The 23295-nt window shown below is 49.3% G+C and overlaps 1 protein-coding gene across 1 annotated transcript in view; it reads right to left on the reverse strand.

The window, feature by feature from the left end:
- Positions 1-469: 469 nt before the first annotated feature.
- MICALL2 (MICAL like 2) overlaps positions 470-23295 on the reverse strand; it is a 24008-nt gene continuing 1182 nt past the window's right edge. Inside the window, exons 2-17 of the mRNA XM_057379849.1 lie at positions 17283-17331; positions 13665-13806; positions 11075-11235; positions 10381-10502; positions 9343-10011; positions 8962-9131; positions 8024-8099; positions 7757-7872; positions 7075-7224; positions 4926-4981; positions 4315-4438; positions 3845-3935; positions 3437-3510; positions 3041-3155; positions 2092-2138; positions 470-2000 (exon numbers count right to left, since the gene is read on the reverse strand). Of these exons, the coding sequence (XP_057235832.1) occupies positions 1921-2000; positions 2092-2138; positions 3041-3155; positions 3437-3510; positions 3845-3935; positions 4315-4438; positions 4926-4981; positions 7075-7224; positions 7757-7872; positions 8024-8099; positions 8962-9131; positions 9343-10011; positions 10381-10502; positions 11075-11235; positions 13665-13806; positions 17283-17331 (2242 nt within the window). The 3' untranslated portion in view covers positions 470-1920. The remainder of the gene's footprint in view (positions 2001-2091; positions 2139-3040; positions 3156-3436; positions 3511-3844; positions 3936-4314; positions 4439-4925; positions 4982-7074; positions 7225-7756; positions 7873-8023; positions 8100-8961; positions 9132-9342; positions 10012-10380; positions 10503-11074; positions 11236-13664; positions 13807-17282; positions 17332-23295) is intronic.

Raw genomic sequence — 23295 nt, forward strand, 5'->3', positions numbered from 1 at the left:
TCAGGAGGGCGAGGCACAGCCTGCCAGCCCTGTGGTCAGCATGTCCCCCCAAACCAGTCTGTCTTCCATGTRGTGACAGAGCCTCCTTTGACCCGGTGACACCACAATTCTGCCACTCGGGTCACCCAGGCCACAGCCCAGCTCTGGCAGAAAAAGCTCTGCCTCTCGTGTGTCCCCCATCCCGCTGGCCAGGCTGTGACCCCACACCCTTTGGGACATGCGTGGTGCTGAAGCAGCAAGGGGGGAACTGCACTCACCTGAGAGCAGGGGTGAGTGTGACACCTCAACAAAACCAGTGAAAAACCCCTCGGTGCCATTGCTCCCCCTGGATCTGCACGTGTCCTGCAGGCTCTGGGCAGGGGAGCTGCTCCATCACAGGTACACCAAGCTCCAGAGAGGGATTGTCAGTGCTCACAGTGACCAGGACAGTCCAAAYCCAGTGTCCCAAACTCACACTGGGATGCTGAGATTTGCTCCAGCAATTCTTTATTGAGCAGAAGCACATGCAGGTACACAAGAGGTGTCCCACCACTTGTAGACACACGGTCCCCATTGARGGCACCAGGAGGGTCCTCAGGCACTGGGTGCCACCCTGAGCACATCCCTGCCCGGGCCGGAGAGTCCCAGTGCCACCTCGTGGGAAAGGGACGCATCGCCTCTGCTCTGCCGGCACCGCGGAGCAAAGCTGCTCCGGCAGAACCCTGCTCCTGCTGGGCACCGGGACCGGGGACTCCCCGGGCACCTGCCGGGAGGGAGGAGTCCATACGCACCAGAGGAATCACGAATTAACCTGATCTTTCCACGGCTGCCTCCATCCCTGGTGCCCAGGCTGACTGAGAGGGTGCACACAGGGCAGGCTGCAGGCACTGCACTGAGGGAAGAGAGGAAACACCCCCTGCAACAGCCCAGAACCTGCTCCTCTACCCCTGGGATCACCAAGGTGAGCCACAGCACCCCTCAAGGGCACTGGCTGTCCAGGGATAGGGCTCARGAATTGAAATATTGGTCCCAGAAGACTCAGGGGTGAGACAAACCCATGAACTCCCTTGTGCTCCCAGTTAGCACAGTACAAGAGTTCTGTACATTTTCATCACAACAGGCCATAGACAATGAAAATACTGCTTCACTGAGCAGTCAGAGAAATAAGGAGGCTACAAATCTCCCCCACAGAGGGAATGAAGCAGTGAGCAGCCCCTCATGGCTTGGAGAAATCAGCCTACGGTACCTTCCAAAAGAGGTTTGGAAACAAACCACTATTGCTGAAACCACTGTGRGTCGAGAACATCCCACCCCACAGAGGTGGTTCTGCTCTCTGCTCCCCCCAAATGTGGGGACTCCAGTTTGCACTGGTGTAATGAGGGAAACCATCAATCCCTCTTGCCCCAGAGCATCTCCCTCTCTGCAYCTCTGATCCTCTCAAAGAGGCACARCACAAGCAGGAAGGGRAGGAGGGACAATGGCCYTGCCACAGCCCRGTGCAGAGCCCTGGTGCAGCCCTGGGGACAGCATGGGACACCCTGGGGTGCCATGCTCTGCCATTCAGACTGTAATGACCCCAGCTTTGCTTTCCTGAGCTGCCAACAAGGCTGAACCAGCTCTGAACTAGAGCCAAAGAAGGAAAACAGTCTTGAAAGTCCATCTGCTGGGAAAGGTATCCCTGGGCCCCACAGCAGGGCCAGGGGGATTCACACTGTCCCTCTGGTCAGCAAACCTGCAGTCTTCATGTCAGGGGGCAGAGAGCTTCTCACAGTCCAGGAGCTCCAGGCAAGCAGCACTCAGGAAGGACCACACCTTTGATGGGCCTCTTGGGGTCTCTCACAGTCCAGGAGCTCCAGGAGAGCAGCACTGAGGAAGGACCACACCTTTGATGGGTCTCTCTGGGCCGCTGGGAAAGGAACATCAAGCTCCTGAACTTTACTCTTATTTTTTCTGCTTCCATATTTTGGACAAACGGAACTTGTTCTTCTTCCTCTCTTGCTCCTGGCTGTCAAGAGATCCATCTGCAGGAGAGGGAGCAGACACAGAGCAGGTTGAGACCCACAGCTCCAGTGCCCCCCAGGGCTGCTCTGTAAGAGGAGAAAGGGCCCTTACCCAGCCTCTGGATCATATCTGCCAACATCTGGTCCTCCTCTTTCTCTCTGTAATGGAACAGCCTGGTGTTAGAAAACTTTGCTGTGTTCATGACAAGCTGGTAGACACCAAAACACACTGAAATACTGCTCTTATTTCCCCAGTCAGAAAAGACTAACCTGCACAGACTACCCTGAGAAAGCAGCAGGGAAAAAACCCAACAGTTAAGAGTTTTAGACATTAGCAAATTCCATCTGGTTCCCTTGAAAGCAAGGGCCTGTGTGGGGATTTCCAGACCTTTTTCCAACTGGCTGATGAATCATCCGAGCTCATGGAGTGCTGAGGCACCACCACACGCAAGGAAATGAAAGTTGAGACACAGTAGGCCAGGGTTCTGCAGAGGGGCTCACTGCCACCAGAGACAAGCACTCTTCTATGACCACCTTGTCCTGGGCAGCACAGAACCCACAAGCACGAGGTGGTGCTCTGAGGAATGGAGGGTGTTCTCAGCACCAGGAGGCACACACCCAGCTACTTGACACACCAGCCTTCCTTTGAACTTGGGAAGCATCCAGCTCTTGGCTACAGTTTTCTTTCACTTGCTACAGAGCACATTCCTGACTTCATATTCCCAGATTCCTCCTGCATCTCCCATGCTGCCTCCAGCCTCCCCATCACCAGCCTCTCCCTCTCTTCCCCCACATTCCACATTTTCACAGCCCTTGTTCCCACAGCAGCTTTAGCTCGAGAGAACAGGGCTGTGGTCCTGATCTCTTTCCAGCAGCTGCCAAGGATGCAACGACAGCAGCATTTAGGACAAGATGGTTGATGACAGGTGACCACCCACCTCTCACGGAGCAGAAGTCTGGACTACAGCCACTGGTCCRCCCCTACAGCCTGGGCAGCAGTGCAAATATAATGGAAGTAATCCCTAATGTTGGCTCATTTCCCACCATCTGAGGGCCCTCACCTGAGCCTGTCCTCATCCAGGCAATCCACAATATTATTCCGATCATTGACGACGTTAAGGTACGACTCGAGCAGCTCCTTCTCTTGCTCCTTCTCCCTGGGGGTCTTCAGTTCCTCTGCACAAGACAAGAGAAGCCCATCTCACAGCTACAGGCAGTACCTCCCCACTGTGGCTCCTGCCTCCACCCTGCTGCAGCAAGCCTCATTTTATTGTCCTCACACTCAGGGGCACAGCTCCATCCCCTCCCAAAGCACAGGAGGGCTGGGTGTTACAGGGGATGCTCGCAGTGCACCCACAGTCTGTGACAGTGCCTTCAACCCTGAAGGACATCCCAGGGCTTGCACACCAAGTGGAGGCTCCTGGGCCAGCAGCACTCCCAGTGTGGCCAGTCTTTACCTGGTTTGCTCATGAGGCGTCGCAGCTCTATCTCAATATTCCACTGCTCCTCCTCCAGGTTCTGCTGCTTCATCCTGGAAGGAATGACAGAAGTAATGAGTTACTGCCCTGCCATGCCCCAGGCTTGGATCCTTCTCCTGTCATGCTAAAGTCTCATCTCTGTGTTGCCCAGGCTGGTGGGTCAGGGGGAATCTTCCTCCATCACATTTCTGACATTTCTCTCCTCAAAAGCCCCTCACAGACCCACCAGCTAATACATCATGATTCTGGCAGTTCTCCCAAAGGCATCCTCGACCCTTCTCATCCCACCAACTGGCACATTACTTTTTGGGGCTGCCCCACTCCCTCTCCTCCACTCCTCACAGCTGAGGTGCACAAGCAGACGGGTGAGTTTGTGTTTGTACTCACTTGTACATCAGCTCAGATTCCTGTCTGAGCAGCAGCTGTTTCTCATGGATCAGTTTGAACCAATCCACCATAAGGGCATCCTCGGACTCATCTGTAGAGGAGACAAAGGGCAAGAAGCTGCATCAGGTCAGTCYCCTGCCTCAAACACATAATCACCTTGAGGGAGAGCCTAGGATGACTTATATGAGCCCCAGGAAACCTCAACAAAACAGGTGATTTTTGGAGCCCCTGGGTACAAGGGATGCAGGTCACTCCCTCATGGATCCTCTGCTACAGGACACCCAGCTCACCTTCCACGTGTTATGAAACAAACAGAGGAGGTTCAAAATTTCCTGAGCTTTATCTTTGTACACCAAGCACCTCTGGCAAACTGGTGAATCGTGTAGCCTAAGCTCCCAGAAATGGAGCCAAGAGTGCCCAGGGGTAGGACATGAGACTCACACATCCCCAGCACAACAGAGCTCCTTTACCTCCCTCGCAGGCACGCAGCTGCTTCTCCAGATCCACTCCTTTCAATTCYAGCTCATCCAGCTGCTTCTCAATGTCACGAACCTTCTCCTGGATTTTCTCCTCAGGGAGGTAGTCTGGGTGCAGCTAGGAGAAAAAAAAAGCAGGACCAAATAGAGCTCAGTGCCCTCAGAGCTGCCTGCTGAGGACACAACAGAGATGAGAAAGGGCATAAGGAGCCCAGCTACAGAGCCAGAACTAGGGAGGGCCAGGTCAGAGGTGCAGAGCTGGCTGCTCACAGCAGAGCTGTGGCCACTGCAAGGCTGTGACACATCTGCTGCGAGTGGCAACTCCATGGACAGTGGTCAGTCTGCAGATACTCTCCCTCCTTCTTTGGGGAATGCAATGTCCACCATGGTTTTTTGGAGCTCTGTCTCATTCCAGCTCCTACTGTCTCCCTGCATGGGAGATGACTGGCAGCCTCTCCACTTTTCACCATTCCCAGAGCCCTTCACCCTTTCCCTGGGTATCCAAATCAACCTTCCCAATAACAGAGAGATATATCTGAACAAGCACTCCAGAAGGATATCCAACAACCCAGCCTGCTGCCCTTACACCTGGTTTCCAGCCATACCTTGGTCGGGGACACCACTTGAAGTTTGTCTTTGCTTTTCGTAACAGGAAGTTTAACTAGAAGGGAGAAAAAAAAATCAAACAAAGAATGTCACTACAGCCTGTAAATGATTTTATGGTGTGGGACAGTGCCTACACCACCAGAGCACAACAGGTCCCACATACTCAGCAGAAGTCACAAATGACACACATGCATTCACATGCCTGACCAAGGTAAGAGCCTGATTTACACCTTGTGGCTTGTCACTCAGGTCAMAGGTTGCTGCTTGCATCCCCAGGGTATAGACAGTCACCTAATTCAGGTGTGACTTTGGAACTTCCAYCCAAGAATATTGACTTCCATGTTCATTCACTAGCTTGTCAAAATCCAAAGGTATTTTTTGTGGCAAAACCCATCCCTTAWTAAGCTTCCAAAGGATAGCACAGACAGACTGTTACAGGAAACACCAAGATATACTAAAAATGTCCCTCTAGTGCTTTTTTACAAACAAATATCAGTAAATACTGATGAAACAAAGATGGTCTAGGGGACCTCAGTGTAGATCTCAGGAAACTAAGGTTCAATTCCTCCCACAAAACACTTCCTAGGTGAGAAGTCCCTTAGGCCCCACTACACTGCATTATTTAGGCCCTGGACACCTATTAAAATCAATCCTTAAGCAATGTGTATTTGTTCCWCTGTGCCTCAGCTTCCTCTGCCCAACTGTGCTGCAAGGATAACTACAGAAGAGTGTGAGGTATTTGGATACCCGAGGGGCTGGGCTGGATAATTACCACAGAGAGAGAACAGAGGCGTACRTGGATGATGTGATAAGGAAGGAAAACTCAACTATCAAAGGAGCACGGCAGCAACAAAGGCAGCAGCGATGCAGGCTCAGCACACACAAGGAGAAAGGCAGGACAGACAGACTAAGGGAGCCTCCTGAGAATCTCTGGCAACTGAGGAAGAGCTCAAGGACAGCTTTCCAGTCATCCAGCCCTTGCTCTGTTGTGCTTTCTAGGAAAAGTGCAGAAGGGGAAGATGCTGGATGTGGCTGTTCCCACACTGCTGGCCTCTGTCAGGGATTTCCTCCCTTTGGATGCTGCTGTTTTGCTGCCCTGTGCACTGCCTGAGCTCACACTTCTCTTCAAGGTTCCTCCCAGAGGGACCGGGTCTGCCCTGAGCTGTCTGCCCAAACAACACTTCCCTCTCCCAGCTCAGTCCTGCATCTCTGGGCTCCTTCTGAGTGMCCACTGCAGCACCTCCCAGCCAAGGCAGAAAGCTGCACCACTGATGGTGAGAAGGCCACGGTCACTGGAGGGGAAGAGCCTGTAAAATGAACCCTGTGACCATCTCAGGATCTGATATCCTGGTATCAGGATACCCTCAGGTTCTGGCTTGACAGACACAGGACGGGTTGGCTGCTTGCCASCAAGCTGGAAGTAGGACAGTTGGCAAGAAAACCCTGGAGCCTCCTTCCTCAACAGAAAAYACCACTGACCACCAAAGAAAATGAATGATGGGATAAGGGAAGGGGAGCCAAAGAAGCTGAGCAAACAGGACAGCAGCAAACATCAGGTTAGCTCCAGAAAACTTCATTAGCATTGTGGRGGGGTATGTCAGAGCAAGGATAACGAGGCAATGGAGAAGAGGTGCACAGTAAAGCTGTGGCTGAACAAACAGGAGTAAGAAACTGGATTAAGAGTAGGGACAAACTGGTTGGGACATCTTTGAAAATCCTAGAACCAGCAGCCTTGGCTGCTGCTCCTGTGGGTCCCACCAGCTGGAGCCTCTGGCTGTCAGCTCTCTACATTCCTTTTATTTCCTGAAGCCACTCAACTGAAGAGGAACAGAGGCATCAACYAGATCCCAGTTCCCCAAATTAGGAGATGGTCCTCTTCATAGCACTGAGTCTAAAGAATGACAGGGCAGTGACCTTGAAAAATTCCTATTTCAATTTCTTCCTTTCCCACTGAATTCTCTGGCCTTGCTGTTTCTTGCTTATGCCAAGTTGGCTAATAAAAATTAATAACACAGATTTTTCCCCCATGACAAYAGCCACAGGGTTAGCCCCAAAAAACTCAGGGACACATATCCCGTACTGACCACTCAGGCTGTTCCCTGACAGTGCAGAGGAGAGGGTGACTTTAGTAGGCACAAGAGATCTTACACGTAGCAGTGCTTGTCTTCAACTGTTTGCCATCTTCCTCCTTCTTGGCAGAGTCTCCAGGATCTTCCCAGTCTTGCTTTGAATTCTGACAGCTCYTGATAAGATCTGAGCTGGGAATCAACAACTTCTTCGTGAATCCAACAGATGAAGCTGGATTAAGAAGCACAGAAAGGTTTTGGGTGAGAAATTTCAACCCTCATCTCATCTCATAAAAATCCCTTTATTGTCCAATGCCTCTGGCACTCACACTAGCCAACTTCATTTCTAGTCCTAGCCCTCATCTCTTGATGATAATGAAGGGCATAAACCCAAAGTAAACAGGGGAAGAAAACACTGATTACAAGCCCAGAGTAGAGGAGAATAAATATTTGGGAGGCGAATAAACAGTTGGGAACCATCACCAAGATTTCTCAACATTACACAAACATGCAAGAGAGATTAAGTGAAATCTTGCTGTCTGTCTTGAAGAAAAATGGAACCCTGTGGAGAAAGAGGGCCTCTCCTTGGGGAAGCATGGGAGGCAACCCATCAAAGGCACAAAAGAAAGGCACCATTGGGCCAAACACTGTGCAGAGAGCAAAGCACAATTTCCACCAACACATTCCTCACACAGGCCTTGCAGCACTAATGTTTGTCCCCTTCCTGATGAACAAAATGAAGGCAAAGCTTTTATCCTTCATACCAGAGTCCTGCTTTGCTGGTGGGACAGYTAATGGGCTTGGCTTTGTCTCCTTGGGTGCTGGGGTCCCTGCTCCCACTTGGGAGTCATCAGCAGGTTTCTTAGAGCTATCTTGGTCCCTGCAAATTAAAAAAAGAAAGGTAGGAAACCATCCTTTTTTGCAGAATGGTCCACAGGAGAAGTTCTGGACATCCTGGTCTGGATGTCCATCTGGGATGGTCACGATTGTCATGGAAACCCAAAACCCAAACCAGCTCCAAAGACACTCACTTGCTGGCTACAGGCTTCAGTCGAGATCTCCACCCTGCTGGGCTCTCAGAATTGTCTTCACCAACATTTGTGCTTCCTGAGGAAAGGAACATGGAGAGGTAAATAAAAATAAACAAAAACATCCAATAAAAAGAAACAAGCCAGATTTGAGTCTCAGGAGAATCTTAGGAGATAAGCCATCCGCTGGGGCAGATACTAGGATGTTATTGCAGCAAACCAGCACCAGCTCAACAAGTTTAACAGGGATAGATTCAGATACAACAGGTAGTAAATAATCTCAGTGGCATTTTGGGCCTTTCAGATCAAATGCTTTAAAACCTACCCACCCAGCTAGAGAAATACAGCCACAAAGTAAATGAACAGACACATTCAACAGCAGTGGAACACAAACAGCTCAGATCTCAGYGACAAAAGGATGGGGCAGGAAAAATGAGAAACAAAAAAACCCACAAAGTCACAGCAAACTGTACACAGTGCTTCTGGCCAAAAAATTTACAGGCTGCCTGAGAGTGCCTGAGATACTGGGAACCTCCAGAATATCATCCCTTGGCTCACTGCTAAGTCACCATGGTGGAATTTTGGTTCAAAACAGACAAGGAGGCTGGGGGTCTTCCAATTGCAATCAAAAATCATCCCAAAGTTCTGGCAAGGTGTCCCATCTGGGAAAGTCTACCCAAGCCTCTGAAAACCACCATGTTTGACAACAGCAAGTACAAATTCAAATACCTGGAGATCCTCAGAGCAATAAAACTCACTGTGCTAGAGGGAGCAATTGCACAGGGATGAATGGAGGAATGTTGAGCCCCAGAAAACCCTTACGTGGTGGTACAGACAGAAAGGACAACAGTCATGGACACATCTGCTGGACTGGTCCAAGGGGAAGGCATAAAGTTTGAGTGCTGTGTCCAAGCAGAGCTGTGTGAATCACTCATCCTTACCTTTGATGCCTTTTGACTCTGGCTTGTGCAAAGGGTCAGCAGGTTTGCWGGCAGCCTGGCTCTTGGGCACAGGGTCTGTCACCTTCTCCTGCTTTGGGGCTGTGTACCCTGTTTTGCTGGACTGTGCTTTTGGAGCTGGACTCTGAGAACTGAYGGGAGAAAACTTGCCACTGCAAAAAAGAACAACTTAGTGAGTGTTTTTGAAAAGATGGATCTTTTTTTACTGGCCTCTGTTCCAATGATCTGTGTATGTCCCTCCACACACCTTTAAAACTSAGCTGCAAAAGCAGTCAGGACAAAACAAAGGAAGATGCAGGGGTTTCTCCAAATTATCCCAAGAAACATCTTGGCAGTGAAAAGGGAAAGAGAAATAGTGCTTACCTGCTAGGTGCTGAGGAGCCAGTGGAACTGAGTCCTSCTGGCCTGTTTGGAGAAGTGTTTGATCCAGACAGAGCCTGTATAATGTGGTTACGTGCCTGATCCTTCTCAGCATTCCCTCGACTGACCTCARCAGTGGTTCTGGCAGGGGCAGTTTTATCAGGGCCACGAGGAAACTGGACTTGTTTTTGAGTGTCAGAAGTTTTATTGCTGGAGGTCTCCAACGACCGAAAAAAGTTTTCTCGGGCTTGCTGTGTTTTTGTTGCAGAAGATGTCCAAGGAGGCTTTGATGGGGAGTCTTCATGGTGATCTGTTTTCCCCAACAAGGCACCTTTGCAGTCATCTGATTTATTTACAGCTGATGAGGACCATGGAGTATTTACACTTTTGAAGCCAGAGCTTCCAGAAGATGAAACAGATGGCTTGGTTGAATTAGCGAGGCCTTCCTGGCTGGGTTTCTTCAACACCTGCTCTGGTTTCTTGGGTTCTGGTGCTTTCTGGAATGCCCTGGCAGCAGCAGGGGCTGGGGTAGTGTCAGATTTGTTCCCAGTACTGTGGAGACCAGAGATCTGGGTGTTGCCTGGCTGCTGGTGGCTGGTACAGATGAACGTACCGGGCTCAGGCCCGGCTTTGTAGCTYCCAGGAAGAAGCAAGTTCCAACACTGCCTGCATCTGTGGATACAAACATCTCAGGAAACATCCTCCAGAGTGCTGGGAGGCCACTGAAACACAGCTGGGAGTGCAGGCACAACTCCACCATCCACAGGAGGGTGAAGGTACCACACTGGCAGTAAGCAGACCCTGCAAGCACATTCCTCAGGCACCAGAACAGGAGCTGTTGATAGCACAGCCTGAAGCAGGAAAGGTGTAAATGAAAACAGATTTGTGCAGAGTTTCCCGTACACTCAGGTCAAGAGCAAGCCCAGATTGCTTCCACTCTAAAAAAATCATGCCACACCACTCTGTTTCCAGCCTCAAAAAATAACAGGCTGGCCCTCTGTGACCCCCAGAGCTGTGCCCCACTTTGAGGAGCTGCTGTACCTGAAGCAGTTCCTGTGATAGAGCTTCCCATCGACCAAGTAGCGCTGCACCAGGTGCACGTGTTTGCCACAGACCCCACAGCTGCTGCTGGGGACATTGCCACTCTCTGCCAGGACCCGTTTCTGTGGGGAGAAGCAGTGGGTGAGCAGRCAGGACCTGGACACAGCTATAAATCTCCCAGGCAGGTGAGGATTTGGGATTCACAGCCAGGAGAGAGAAGTGACATCCAAAACACCCCTTCCCCCTCTAATCCATTTCTCCTAGAAGTGGAACAGCCCTCAGAAGGACAGAGTACGGGCACTATGTTCCCACAAAGCCAGAGGATCAGGGTGCTCTGTCTGCCTGATTTAAATTAGCTGGGAAAGGGCTTCTACCTTCTTTTCACCCCTACTCTGCTTTGAAACTGTTTCCAAGAACTGAAKCAATGTTTTCTAACAAAAATAACACTACATCCTGTAAAAATCTTCATCCCCAATATCTAGGAACAGCATATCCATGTCCTAAAACACCCATGTCCAGGCTGTCTTACAGTTTTCCAGTGACTCCCACCTCAATCTGTGCCAGAACCTGACCTCTGGATTAAATCCCTTATAGTGAGCAGAAAATCAGAGACTAAGTCCTTACCACCAGCTCAGCACTCTCTATCTCCCTGATAATTTAAGGCACACAGAGCACCCAAACCCACATTTCTTACYGTGGTAACTGGGGAGGTTTCCTTTGGCTTGGCTCTGGCTGGTGGGTGGGCAGGGGGCAGTTTTGGTGGCACTGGTTTAGGAGGCTCTGAAGCAGGTTTCTTCCCAGGATGCTGCTCTGGAGATTCAGAGGAAGGACGCTTGATTCCAGCCATGCCTCCAACTGGAAGAATGGAAATTTTTTAAGGAAACATAAGGAAAACTCATGGGTTTAGGAGTAATTTACAAAATAAGAATACCCAGAAGTGCCTGATGGGTAACATGCAAAGCACATAAGGAGACTCAGACTTCCTTCATGAGCAGTTCTGTACTGGATTGAGAAGYAAGAGGAAACAAGCAAATTGCAACAATATTCAGCCGAAACTGCTGATTTTTCTCTTCTCAGGGAATTTCATGAAAGGGAATGAAAAAGTGAAGAAATGCAAATAGCCATACATAGATGGTGAGAACAAGAGCTTGGGTTTTCAATTCCAGCCCATGGTTTGGCTGGAACTGATCCCAACTGAAACTGCTGGAAGAGGCAGAGGTGTTCTGGCCAAGGATCTGGAACACAGAGGGTTTGTTTCACTCAAACTGCTGTGCTCCAGACTTCCTACATACCCTGAACCTTCCTTGCATTTTGTCCACCCCACATCCCAGCTGGGACTCCCTCGGAGCAGACAGCCTTGCTGAATGCAGAAATGACCACTARAAATGGGTAATTCTACAAAGACTTGGAGGTGCCATAATGGCGTGGAAATCAAGACTTGCCACAAGAAACCTGCAAATGCCCAATTCTCTTTTCTTTGCAAATGAAATAGAAAAGCTCAAAATTCACTACAAGTGGAGAAAAAAAGAATCTCCAACATTTCCATCAAGCAGGGAATGATGCCCTCTGCCCTGGGAAGTGAAACTTCCCTGGAAAATTAAACTTCCCTGRGAAATAAGGCCTCCTGCAAAGTTTTTACAGTCACAACCCCAAGTGTCTCACAAGGATGTTATTTCTGCACCACTTCCTATWCTGAATGAGATGTCTCTGTGCTACTTGTGGGATATTTGAGCCACAGCTTCACTTTCCAAGTGACCACTTAAATGGCCACTCRTCTGAAAAGAGATTATACCCTGCTCAGTAAACACAGAAAGGGCAGGGAGCAGAGAGGGAGCCCAGTTCCCAGCAGTCTGWCCTCAAGAAAGCCAACTTATCCAAACAAACACCCAGGGCTCCTGCTGCAGGGACCAGGGGACAGCTGACCCAGTAAACAGCTCAGCCTTGGGCTGCCCCCTCACTTCCCACTTGTGCCATTTACTGAATTCTCAAAGCCCAGCACAAAGATGGGTGGCTTCAACTCCACTCTTCCACAAATGCATGACCTCACTAAAACATTGTGTGCTCACCCTCTCTGTCCTCCTGTGTGCTGCTTATTTCATGGTCCTGCTGGAAGCCATCTGAAGGGCAYGACTGTGATTCCATGATTCTGCTTGGTGTCAGAGGGCACATTCCAGRCTGGGCTCATTTTCAGTTATTCACATTCACCCCAGCAACAGGAATGCAACCCAAGTGTTTTGTGGGACACTGGAGAGTATAAAAATGTGCTGTGCTTGATGGCGTGGTAGACAAGATGCAGGGGGGAGGGGGCAAAGACCCCAATCTGACCCAGATTCTCATCACTTGGCACAAACATGATGRAATTTGTTTGATTTCAATCAGAATGGTTTTAAAGCAAGAAATAAAAATAAAGACGAGGAGGGGAGAAGTAGTGRAAGGAGAGAAAAAGCAGGCTTAAATGTGTAAAGAGGTGGAGAAGTAGAAGAGTTTAAACATAAAAGGCAATTCTGAGTGAATTGTGCTTTCTTTCCAAGATGTAGGACATTTTCAATACATATCTCTCCATTTAGATTCACTTTAACCAGTTAAGTCATTCATGTCCCACTTTCGAAAGTTTCCTCTAGAGGAACCTGTAAAATTGGCTTATCATATTATTTCATTTTGTGTGAGCTTAAAGCCAAATATAAACCAAGACTACAATAATGCTCCTGTGAGCCCAGATAAACTCTCCAGCACGTGAATATAATGCCTTGGCAGCTCTGTGGCCCGTTTCATGTTTGACAGAATTTCCATCACAATTATGTCAGTGAGGGTGATAATTTTCTTCTCCTTCCTTCCATCAGTACTGTACAAGCCCTGCCATTGATGCTGCTCCATTGGCACAGCCTCAYAAACAAGCTCAGCCTTGTTCTATTCCATGTTCTCACCAGCCCTCAGGCGTGGCAAAGACTGGAACAGAGGTGGAGGTGTTTGAGAATGGAAAGTTGAGGTGGGGACCATGCAGAGGAACCTTCAGTGCTCCTCTCTGGCTGGACCATAAGAAATTTTAGACTGTTWTATTTTAAGGCAGTAGTTTTAAAGACAAGACATGACCCTGTACCTTTCCAAAAGCACTGGTGCAACTGTAGGCTGGTCTGCAAAGAGTTCAGATCCCTCATTGAAATAATTCTGGTACCAAAAAGGCCTCTGTGCAGTCTATTTTGCTCATCCAAGCTTGTTAGGAGGCAAGGGAAAGCATGAAATGAAACCCTGATCCTTCCCACCCCTTCAGGGAATACAGTACTTACTAGRAGACCGTCCATGGAAGTAGTTATAATACTGAGAAACATAGGTGAGGATGCTCAGCCTGTCTGGCACCTTCAGAGCAACCATATCCTCTGCATCCAGCAAGGCTGGGATCCCCAGCTCCTCCTCTGCCACTCGAAATGCCTGGAGAAGGGAAARAAAAATCAAAATACAGGGGWCTTGTCCATGYCAGGCAGCAGAGCTGCTCCTCATCRTAACTAAGAAAGTGCACTGCAAACAGCCCCACTCARATAATAACTCTAGTGGGGAACAGCTGCACCAGTTTAACTCCTACATCGTAGGAACCAACAGAGTCATGGCTTCCAGCCACTGCCTTGAGAAATCCAGGCAAGGAGCCAAAAATCYGGCCTGGCAAGCTGGCCATAGCTCACTGCACAGTAACTCACCTGGGCTTCCCTTACCCTTCCTCCAGCCTGCCTCTGTCTGTGAGAGCACAGCTGCAGAGAGCCAGGCCTGGCAGAAGGGGATGTGTCAGTCCAGACTCATTTCCAGGCTCCCAGCCCAACCTGGAGCACTCTCCAATTAATGGTGGGCTGCTAGGTGCTTGCAGGCAGATTTCATCTGAGAGCTGGGCAAATGTTAAAGCTCCCTGCCTCCTACCTCCTGCTCTTCTCCATCTGAAAATGGGAAATTTTGGGCAGCAGGAGGGAYCCTTCTCTCCCAGACCAGAAAGGAGAAAGAGAGGTGCAGATGAATTCCTGATACATAGCTCCCTTCCAGCTTAACTGTTTCTATGCTGCCTAACATATATTTGGGGTTTGTGGTGTCCTCTGCTTTGAACTGCAGGTAAAGGAGGCAAAAGCTATTTTCTCTTGCCTCTGAACAAAAGCCTTTAATAGAATACCAAAAAAATTACAACATCCAAACTACCCCCTTGCTAAGCTCACTTTAGGGTTTTTACTAAGGACCTTCTCCAACACTGTTTGTTCCCAGCTTAAGGGAAAAAAATCCTTTCCCCCCGTCTTTAGAGCATCCCTGCTGAAAAGCCAAGACAGCAAAGGAAAACAGCATTTGCAGGWCCAGAGGCACAAGGAAGGCTGAAGTCCACAGTGAAAGGGTTAAAAAAAACTTGAATATATTAAACCCCTCCGCATCTGACCTCTGGCAGGGACACACACAGCGTTGGTGTACAAGCCAACCATTCCTGCTTAGAAGAAACAAACAGCCACTATTTTGCAGCATGATAATTACCATTTTTTTCCATTGGGTATCCCAGTAAAAATGTAACAGAGCTGACATTAAAAATGCTTTCAGCCAGTTACCACCGGCTGTATCATCCCAGCTGCCAGCCCAGCYTGGCACTTTCCTGTCCTGTAAACTGGTACTTAAAACATTCCTTGGAGTGTTCCCCACTGCACTGGCTGCACAACTGGTCTGACCAGTTGAGTTTTCTTGTTGGACATTCCTGGTGTGAGGTTTAGTGGGAGCACAGCTCATGCCACCTCCTGCCACGGGTGACACCAGGGCAAGGGGCACACAACAAATGCGAGGGGCTGCCTGGACCAAAAGAGGARGATGCTCTGTGCACCCAACTGTTTGGCCAGAGCCAGGTGAGCAGTGCAGAGAGCAGCATTAGCACATGGTGACCCTGTTCATGCAGCATCCTCGTGTTCCTGGGAACTGCTCTTGCCTGGAGACCCAATGGGATCACACAAACAGGACCCAGTTGCCCCTCTCCTCTACCTGCCTGCCCAGGCTGGCCTTTAAAGGACCAAYATGCTGGTTTTGCATCGTGTTTTTCATCAGTGCAGCTCCAGCTGCCTTCCAGGGGCAGTAAGTGTCACCACTGCCATGTCCATGTGAAATGAGAAAGTGATATACTTGAGGCCACCTGAGCTGGCCTGGCACAGCTTCCCTCTGGCACAGGCTCTACCTGCTACAGCACACCACCATCCACCKGYACTRAATCCAAGCTCTAGAAACTTTTCTYCTCTCTRTAAATTTTTGAAATCTCTAGCAAAAAAAAAMCACCACCAACTGAAATTTTTCAAGGGTTTGGGGTTGGTTTTGTGGCACTTGAGAAGTGACASATTCTTCCTTGACAGAAGACCCGATGTGGCAAATTGCGGTTTAAACAAGACTTTTCTACATGCACAACACGGCCCTTGAAAAGAAGTCTTTGATGTGTAATGCATCAAGAAGGTCTGGGCAACAGCAGAGGAATAATGCTGGGAGAAATCAGAGCCATTTACCCCAAGGACAGCCAGAGCAAGAAGTGTAGGAGYTAGGATGGAGAGCAGCCCACGGGGGAGGCCAGCCCAGGAGACCACAGAGAGGTGGAAGGTCAATCCCACTGACAGCACAGCCAAGGCAGCAGGACACCAGCARTGAAAGGACAACACAGACAAGTCATCCCACAGCAGGTGGAGCAAGGAAGAGAGAGCAAAACAAAGGACATAAAAGAAACTAAGAAAGGGGGAGGAGGGGACACACAGACTGCAACAAAGGAGGGGAGTGAGTCTTTATGAGAAGCACAAAGAAGCTTTTCATTAATAAAAGCAGCGGAGGCAGCTCACAGAGCTCATTTCCCAGACACAAGCAGACACCATCAGCCCAGCTGGAGAAGGAGCAACACTCAGGGATCCTCAGCACTTCAGCCAAGATACCCTTYCATGGCAGAGAGGCCCTGACTCCTGCCAAATACCAAACCTCCAGGGCAAAACGTGTGGTCTGAATCTCCCCTTGAGGAGAGGAATACACAGAACTGAACCCCAGAGTGACAATGACTGTTTACAGGCTGCAGCCCCAGCCTGGGCACAGGGGGTCTGCCCTGGGAGCTGTGGACATGGCCAGGGATGAAGGGGAGAAGAAGCCAAGGAGCCATGGGGGGACAAGCACAGCTCTCCCAGAGGCAAGAAGCACTTCAGCCAGCTCACTGCCTGAGAGCATGTCACTCCTCCAGCCCAGACAAGAGTAAGCTGCCATGGTTCGGTCATATCCCAAGCTCCTGCCAAGCAGCCATGAAACTGTGTGGAGCAATGCCAAGGGAAGAGAAGTGTTATAATTCACTGCCTCTCCTTTTGTGATGGAGAGAGGGAGTAGAAAATCCTTCCTTGGATCACTAAGACCACACTTGAATCCAGTGCAGGTGGGGGTTGGCCTGCCTAACGTCTATTTTCTGTGTGGAAAGAACATGAGAAACTCCAGTGCCAGGCAGGACCAGGTTTTAGGATGTGTCCACCTYGATCACATACATCAGGAATGAACAGAAGTGAGAGGACAGGACACTCCCAGTGTCTCCCCTCTCACCCCAGCTATTTCCCAGTGCCTGCTCCATCCCTCAGGAGCATCTCATACTCAGCATGTCCATGTTTTGACCTCTAGCACCTCTGCCTGAGCTTCTGCTGCCACAGAACACACTGGTAACAGGCATCACACTGTGGTGTAGCCAGCTGAGAAATCTGAACAGTCTGAAGGTGCCTTCATGCACCCACCCAGCCTGGACATTGCTGTTCAAAGTTGAAGGCTGGAAGGTGCAGAATAAGGCAAAGGATTTGAACACTTGCCACGCTGTGTCTGCAGGGTTTCTGCTGCTAAATCACATGAGCAAAGTGCCAGCTGATGAACTAGACCAAAAGAAAATATTAAAAGTCACTTACCAACTTGTTGTTCTCGTACACATTTTCTTTTCTGAGGGAGTCAAAGTTTCTGAAATACAGCAAGAAGAGAAAACTCTCAGGTTGGTGATGTAGAGTGAGCTGTTTCACTTCCAGCTTCTGAAAGCTCTCAGAGCCTCACTGTCTCAGGGGACAGAGCTCCCCATCCCACCCTTGGACAGCTCCAGAGAGAACAGCATGGCAGATCCCAGTTGAGAGTCACAGACCTGCTGTACCAGGGCAAAGATGGGCAGCCAGTACAGGCATCAGCACACAGACAGCACAGGACAATTCTGGCACATCTRTCCTTGCAGGGCTGACTCCCAYAGATGCCTRGGGACAGGACATGCTGAYGCCAAAAYGTCCCTGGCAGACTGAGGGGTTCCRCTGAAACAGCCAGGAGCAACCTCTAACTCATGGRGTGGGTTTTTGACCCCCAGAAAAGCCTTGCTTCTCTCCCACGTCAAAAAGATACACCAGTGCCTGCTGGCCACGTTTTAACACTCTTCCTGAAAGTACTTTCCAGTCACATCCATATTCTTCTCCTAACTTCAAAGTTGTCTCCACAAAGAGAGAGCTCAGCTCCAAGGAGGTCTCTTTTAGATCCCTCACACACTGCACATATCACATGCTGCTCCAACACACCCATATCCTCTGATCTCAAAAGCTCCTGGGTCCAGCAGCACATGAATTCTGGCTTCAAATCCTCTTTTTTCCTCTGGCAGAGCTCCACAAAACCAGCACCAGGAATCTGCCTGGGAAAGCCTCTKCCCACACCATGCTGCATCTGATAACACCAAAGCTGCCAGTAGAAATCTTATTCTGCTTTCCCTAGGGCCGTAACTTTTGATTTGTGAACATAATCAGTAACTGAAAAGGAAGTGACAATTACTGTTTGCAAATTCAAGCCAAAGTCAACAATTCCTTTCTGCTGTTTCCAGACATCACTTCCCTCTTCACCTCTCCCCAGATCCACTTTCCCCCTCCCCGATCCAACCCAGATGCTGTGCTGGGAACTCAGAACCTGGGAYGTGCTGGGACAGGGATGAAAGCAGAGGAGTTTGTGCTACTGGAAGTCGAGCCACAGAGTGTGTCCCATGCTTAGGAAACAGCCATAAACAGCTTTTTTTTAGACTGACTGGCACTTGCTAAACAGGGAATACAAAACTGGCTGTTGGCTGGCAGCCCTGCTCTCCAACACTGCTTCCTCCTGCCCAGGCAAGCGGGCAGGGTCAATTCCTTTCCGATAACCCCCGTTTCACTTTACAATCCTTGTATCTGCTGGCACCCAGCTGAGCGAGAGGCTGATATCTGAGAGGGAATTCTYACTGATAAACAGAAAACAGCACCAACTTTTGCATTTTTTGCATGTAGCACCTTTACATCTGATGTGGACCCATCATGTTAGCCAGTCCCTTTCCTGTGGGATGAGCCAGGGTAACTCTGAGAGCCAGGGCAAAGCTGGCTCACAACRACCTATTCATGAGACAAACACATGATCTGTATCGCAGCAGGGGAACTTTTTCCACTGCAAGGAGCAAGCCAGGTCCTTTATCTACTCAGCACAGAAAGTGGAGCATTACATCATAAATAAGAGAGGCACCTGAAACAGGCTTGCTCATCATGCCACAGCCCGTGCCTCCTCCATGCTTCCCACATCTGGTATTGTTATGTGGGATAAGGAGAGGAAGAATGTCAGATAAGGTTAAACTCCCCCAAAGAGCACGTAAATACAAGGCACATCCCACCTTTAAATCATAGACTCTTTCCTGTGCAAAATCAAAGGGAATTGTGGAGGTTTTTCTTCAAGCAGTGCTCCTGACAAAAGATTTCCCTTCCCCAAGACAATGAGTTTAAAAGAGCAACAAAAATAATCATGAGCTAAGAAAGTCAGTGAAACAATAGATACAACCATCCTTGGGTTAAGTCAGGGCAGAAAATTTTTTTTTTTTCCAGAGCCAGCTGAAGGAGGTGATTTCAGCTCTCTGACTCCTTCTCAGTTCTGCTCCCAAACAGCAGCAGGGAAATGCAGTAAAACACTGAAAGAGCAAAGAGGAGCTCCAGCTTTCTTGGGCATTCTGACATGTAAGACACTGGAATTACCATTTATTGTCGGTCAGTGACCTTCAGCTACACTCAGTGCTGTTTGCTGTGGTGGTGTGTGCATTACCTGGCATGCAGCAGAGACCTGAAAACCCCAATCTTTTGATGGTGAATGTCTCAAATCCCTTTCTATTCCTCAAAAGAGAGTGCAAACAACAAGGTTACTTGGTCATTTCAAGAGYCTCTTGACCTCTCAGCATTTCTCATTCCCTGGTTAGTCAGGTGAACTGCTTACATATATTTCTTTTGGAAATTGATCTTGCTGGTGCATCTCCTGTCTCAGAATATCAAAGCTCTCTGGACCAATGTAATCCTAAGACAGCAAAGATAATACAAACGAAGAAGTAGGAGTTCTCCACTGAGAAAACACRGGCAACTGAATTAATTGGAAGAGGTGAAAAATATAAATGTGACCCARGAGAGGGCCTCCAGTGTTGGAAACAAATCAGACTGGAATTCACCAGCAAGGGAACAGCAAAGAAGTTTTTAGCTCCCAAAAAAACCGCTTCCTTTAGCAAAAAAGTGGCTGAACATTTCTTATGCCCACAAATCTCCGTGACCACCCCCTGTTCCAGCTGCACAGACCCAGCATTCACAAACATGCCACAGTCCTCTGCAAACATGTGCTTCTATAGGGGGAATCTCTGCTGTTGCTGCAAGCACTAACTTGATTGGAAACTTGACCTTGGAACAGAGTGAGCAAAAAAAAAATCCCAGAGCCTCAATGGCACCAAAAAWGTTTCTGCTTTTTGGCACTTTTGTGCTATTTTCTCTGCAGACAATGACATGTGCAGTCAAAAGGAACACTGAAGAAGAGGAGGCTCACAGTCCTTGGACAGGGGACTCAAATCCAGCGTGCTCTGCTGGGAATGGAACCTTTCAGCTGCGCTCTTTCTGGAGGTGTAAACCTGGGAGGTGGGACAGGGCTGGGAATTCCGGGCAGGAGATGTCCCCCATGTGCTCATCCTCCTCTCAGGAATGCCTGCTCCACCCTGCCCTGCTGAGTGCTGCCAGGMTGAGCCCCAAACCATCCTCCCCCGGCCCACGCCTGTCACACAAACCACAAACTCACCAAGCCAGGCAGCAGACTCTGCCTCACCCCAGCCTTTTGCTGAGGAGATGGGGACTGCAGACAACCCATTCCCAGCAGGGCCAGGGTGACCTCACTGTGCCCTGCTGAGCTGACAATGACCTGGAAATGCTGMTGGAGGAAAGGGCACTGCTGCTGCTCAGCCAAGGGGGATTTTACCACCATCCCATTCCCAGAACACCAGCTTGCAGTCTGGGAAAGAACAAGATCCTGGATGAAGAGAAGGATCTTAATCAAAACCTTTCCTTGACATCTGGCATTAATATCGGAGTGAACGTGCACAGCTCCCTGGCCTCCTCTAACTCGTTTATCAGGACAAGGCCACTAAAATGGCTGAAGCTCACACAACCTTCACCACCACATGTGGCAGCTGCTGACCTCAGCCTCCCCTCAGCCTCCCACCATGCTGCCACGAGGCTTCATGTCCCTCTGACAAGAGATGTCCCCGGGCTCTACAATCACCCCAGAAAATGGGCTGGAGCCTGCCTGACACAATGTGTGTGCCCAGCCGAGACTGACTCTGAAGCACTCTTCATCTGGGACAAAAAAGAAGTGAATTTCCATGGTAATTCAGCATGGATCTCCACTCTCCCTGAGCATCCTTGCATGAGTGGGAAGTGAGTGGGAAATGCATTTCTAATTTTACACAGCCTGCCCTGTTCACTGGTAACACACAAGCCAACATCAGCSAAGTTCAAGAGAAGTTATCATATTTTCCATATGTTTTCCAGCAAGAAAACAGGAAGGAAGGAGAGACCCACACCAGCCTGTCCTCTGAGCCACACAGCCCACAAGAGAAGCCCATGATTATGTCCATGTTTTGAGCTTGAAGTCTGCCTGGCAATTTTTCAGGCTTCTGCAGGAGAAATCCCCTGCACTCAGCTCAGGAATGTCATTTGTRTAAACCAAGACAGAAAACACACTGTTGCAAAACTCTGACTCAGTCATGTTCTGCAAGAGATTTATGCAGCAGAGCTGCTGCAAACACACCAAGTGCTCCAAACATCAACTACACCTTTCTAGTTTTACTTTCAGTCTGATGTTTTTAATCTTTAACTGGATCTTTGGTAGAAGCRAGGACAGGAGCCCAGGATGGACTCCTGGGAAACAGGATCACGGACACCCAGCTGCACTTCTCCACTGCTGTCCCCTGCACCAACAACACTCAGAGATGCTTTCAGGGACACGTGGAGAATCTCACGGGTGTTTCGCTCCAGGATCTGACACATGGCACCCAGCAGCCCTGAGCACCAGCCACCTGAAAGCATCATTTCCTTCCAGCAGGACTTTGCCCAGTCAATGATACACGTGGTGCTTTCCTGTATTACAGCACTGACACTGATGAAGTAGGTCACAAATAAAGGCTTCCCTCACTTTAACCTTCAGGYAGCCCTTGCTGAGCTGGTCCAAGCCAGAAGGAGTTTCTGTAAGGTCCCAAATAAAGTCAGGCAGAATGTCAGCCATAAAAGAAAATGAACAAGAACAGAGAGATGCCTCAAGGAACATYCTCCCTCTTCAGCACAGGACAATTTATTTAAGAGATATCTATCCACAACCCCTGTTGCACATTTCAGGGATTATACACAACCAGGATGATTCCAGCTCTCACATCACTGAGCCCCTGTGCACAGCCATGCTCCGGATGGGCCAGCTGCAGGAAGCAGTCACAGCCCCTCCATGAAAACACCTCAACCTTTCTGCCCCGGCACTTTGTATTTTTGGGACTGTGAATCAAAGGAAGGAAAGGAAATATTTGGAGTCACATGGATGTGACAACATGTCAGGAAGTCATACACAGCAGCACCACGGTGACTGCCCAAGCACTGGGACAACAAAGTGTGCCTCGAGTTCCTGCACAAACCTCCTTCCCAAGTCTGCTCCAGTTTCTGTCAAGTTTTGAGACAACACAGGAGAGAAAACAGGAAGGGCTCTTCTCTTGGGTCCAACCAGAAGCAAGACATTTGTAAGAGGGATGTGGCAGGCTGTCCTGGGAGCACGAAGAAAAAGGCAAAATACATGGGACAGGGGGAAAACTGCAGTACAGACCACCCTAACTGCTCCACATCCAGCTGGGCATATCTGACTAGAACAGACCCAAAGCTTAAATCAGTAATCCTGGGCACTCTTTTCAGTGCTCCCTTGCTTTAATCTTCCCCCTCAATCTCCCCATCTCAAAGTCCAAAGAGCCCAGAATGAAAAACAAAAAAACCAAACCCAAAAACCAAAAAGCCTCAACTACACAGCAGGATCTGTATGACTCCCCTTGTTGGTTTCACTTTCCCAGATGTCAACATTGGGGAGGGACAATTCCAAAATSACAGGGCACCAGCAGTGGCACCAGCAAGGCATGGAAGGCACTTAACCACCCACAGGCAGAGCTCTAGATGGGAAAAACAAGGATGTGCAGGAATCCAGTGGCTGTGGGGCCCTGCCCTTTTACTGCATTTTGTTTAAATAGCCCTCGCCTCGCCACTYGTGAGTGCTGTGCTGCTGTCAGACTGAGCAAGGAGAGCCCAGCCAGAGCAAACACAACAGCAAAGAAGGAAATGCTGCCCCAAAGATTGGTGCCTGAACCTGTTTTACAATGGAAAGGATGCATTTAGAACATTTACAATCCAGCTACTGAGGGAAGAAAAGGGAAAAAGGAAAAATAGATGGAAAAAACCCAGCATGTAGGTTGGGAAAGCGGAGCTTTTCTCTTGGAGATTCTGAGCGTGGGTGTGAGCAGAATGCTGCTGGTGATGTGCCCACAGGGAGGGCAGGGAAGCTGGAGGGACTGGAGTCACAGTGATGGCCAGAGCCCATCCACAACTTGATGGATTG

Source organism: Malurus melanocephalus, unplaced genomic scaffold (assembly GCF_030028575.1).
Source record: "Malurus melanocephalus ecotype Western Australia unplaced genomic scaffold, MMel_1.1 scaffold_425, whole genome shotgun sequence".
NCBI lineage: Eukaryota > Metazoa > Chordata > Aves > Passeriformes > Maluridae > Malurus > Malurus melanocephalus.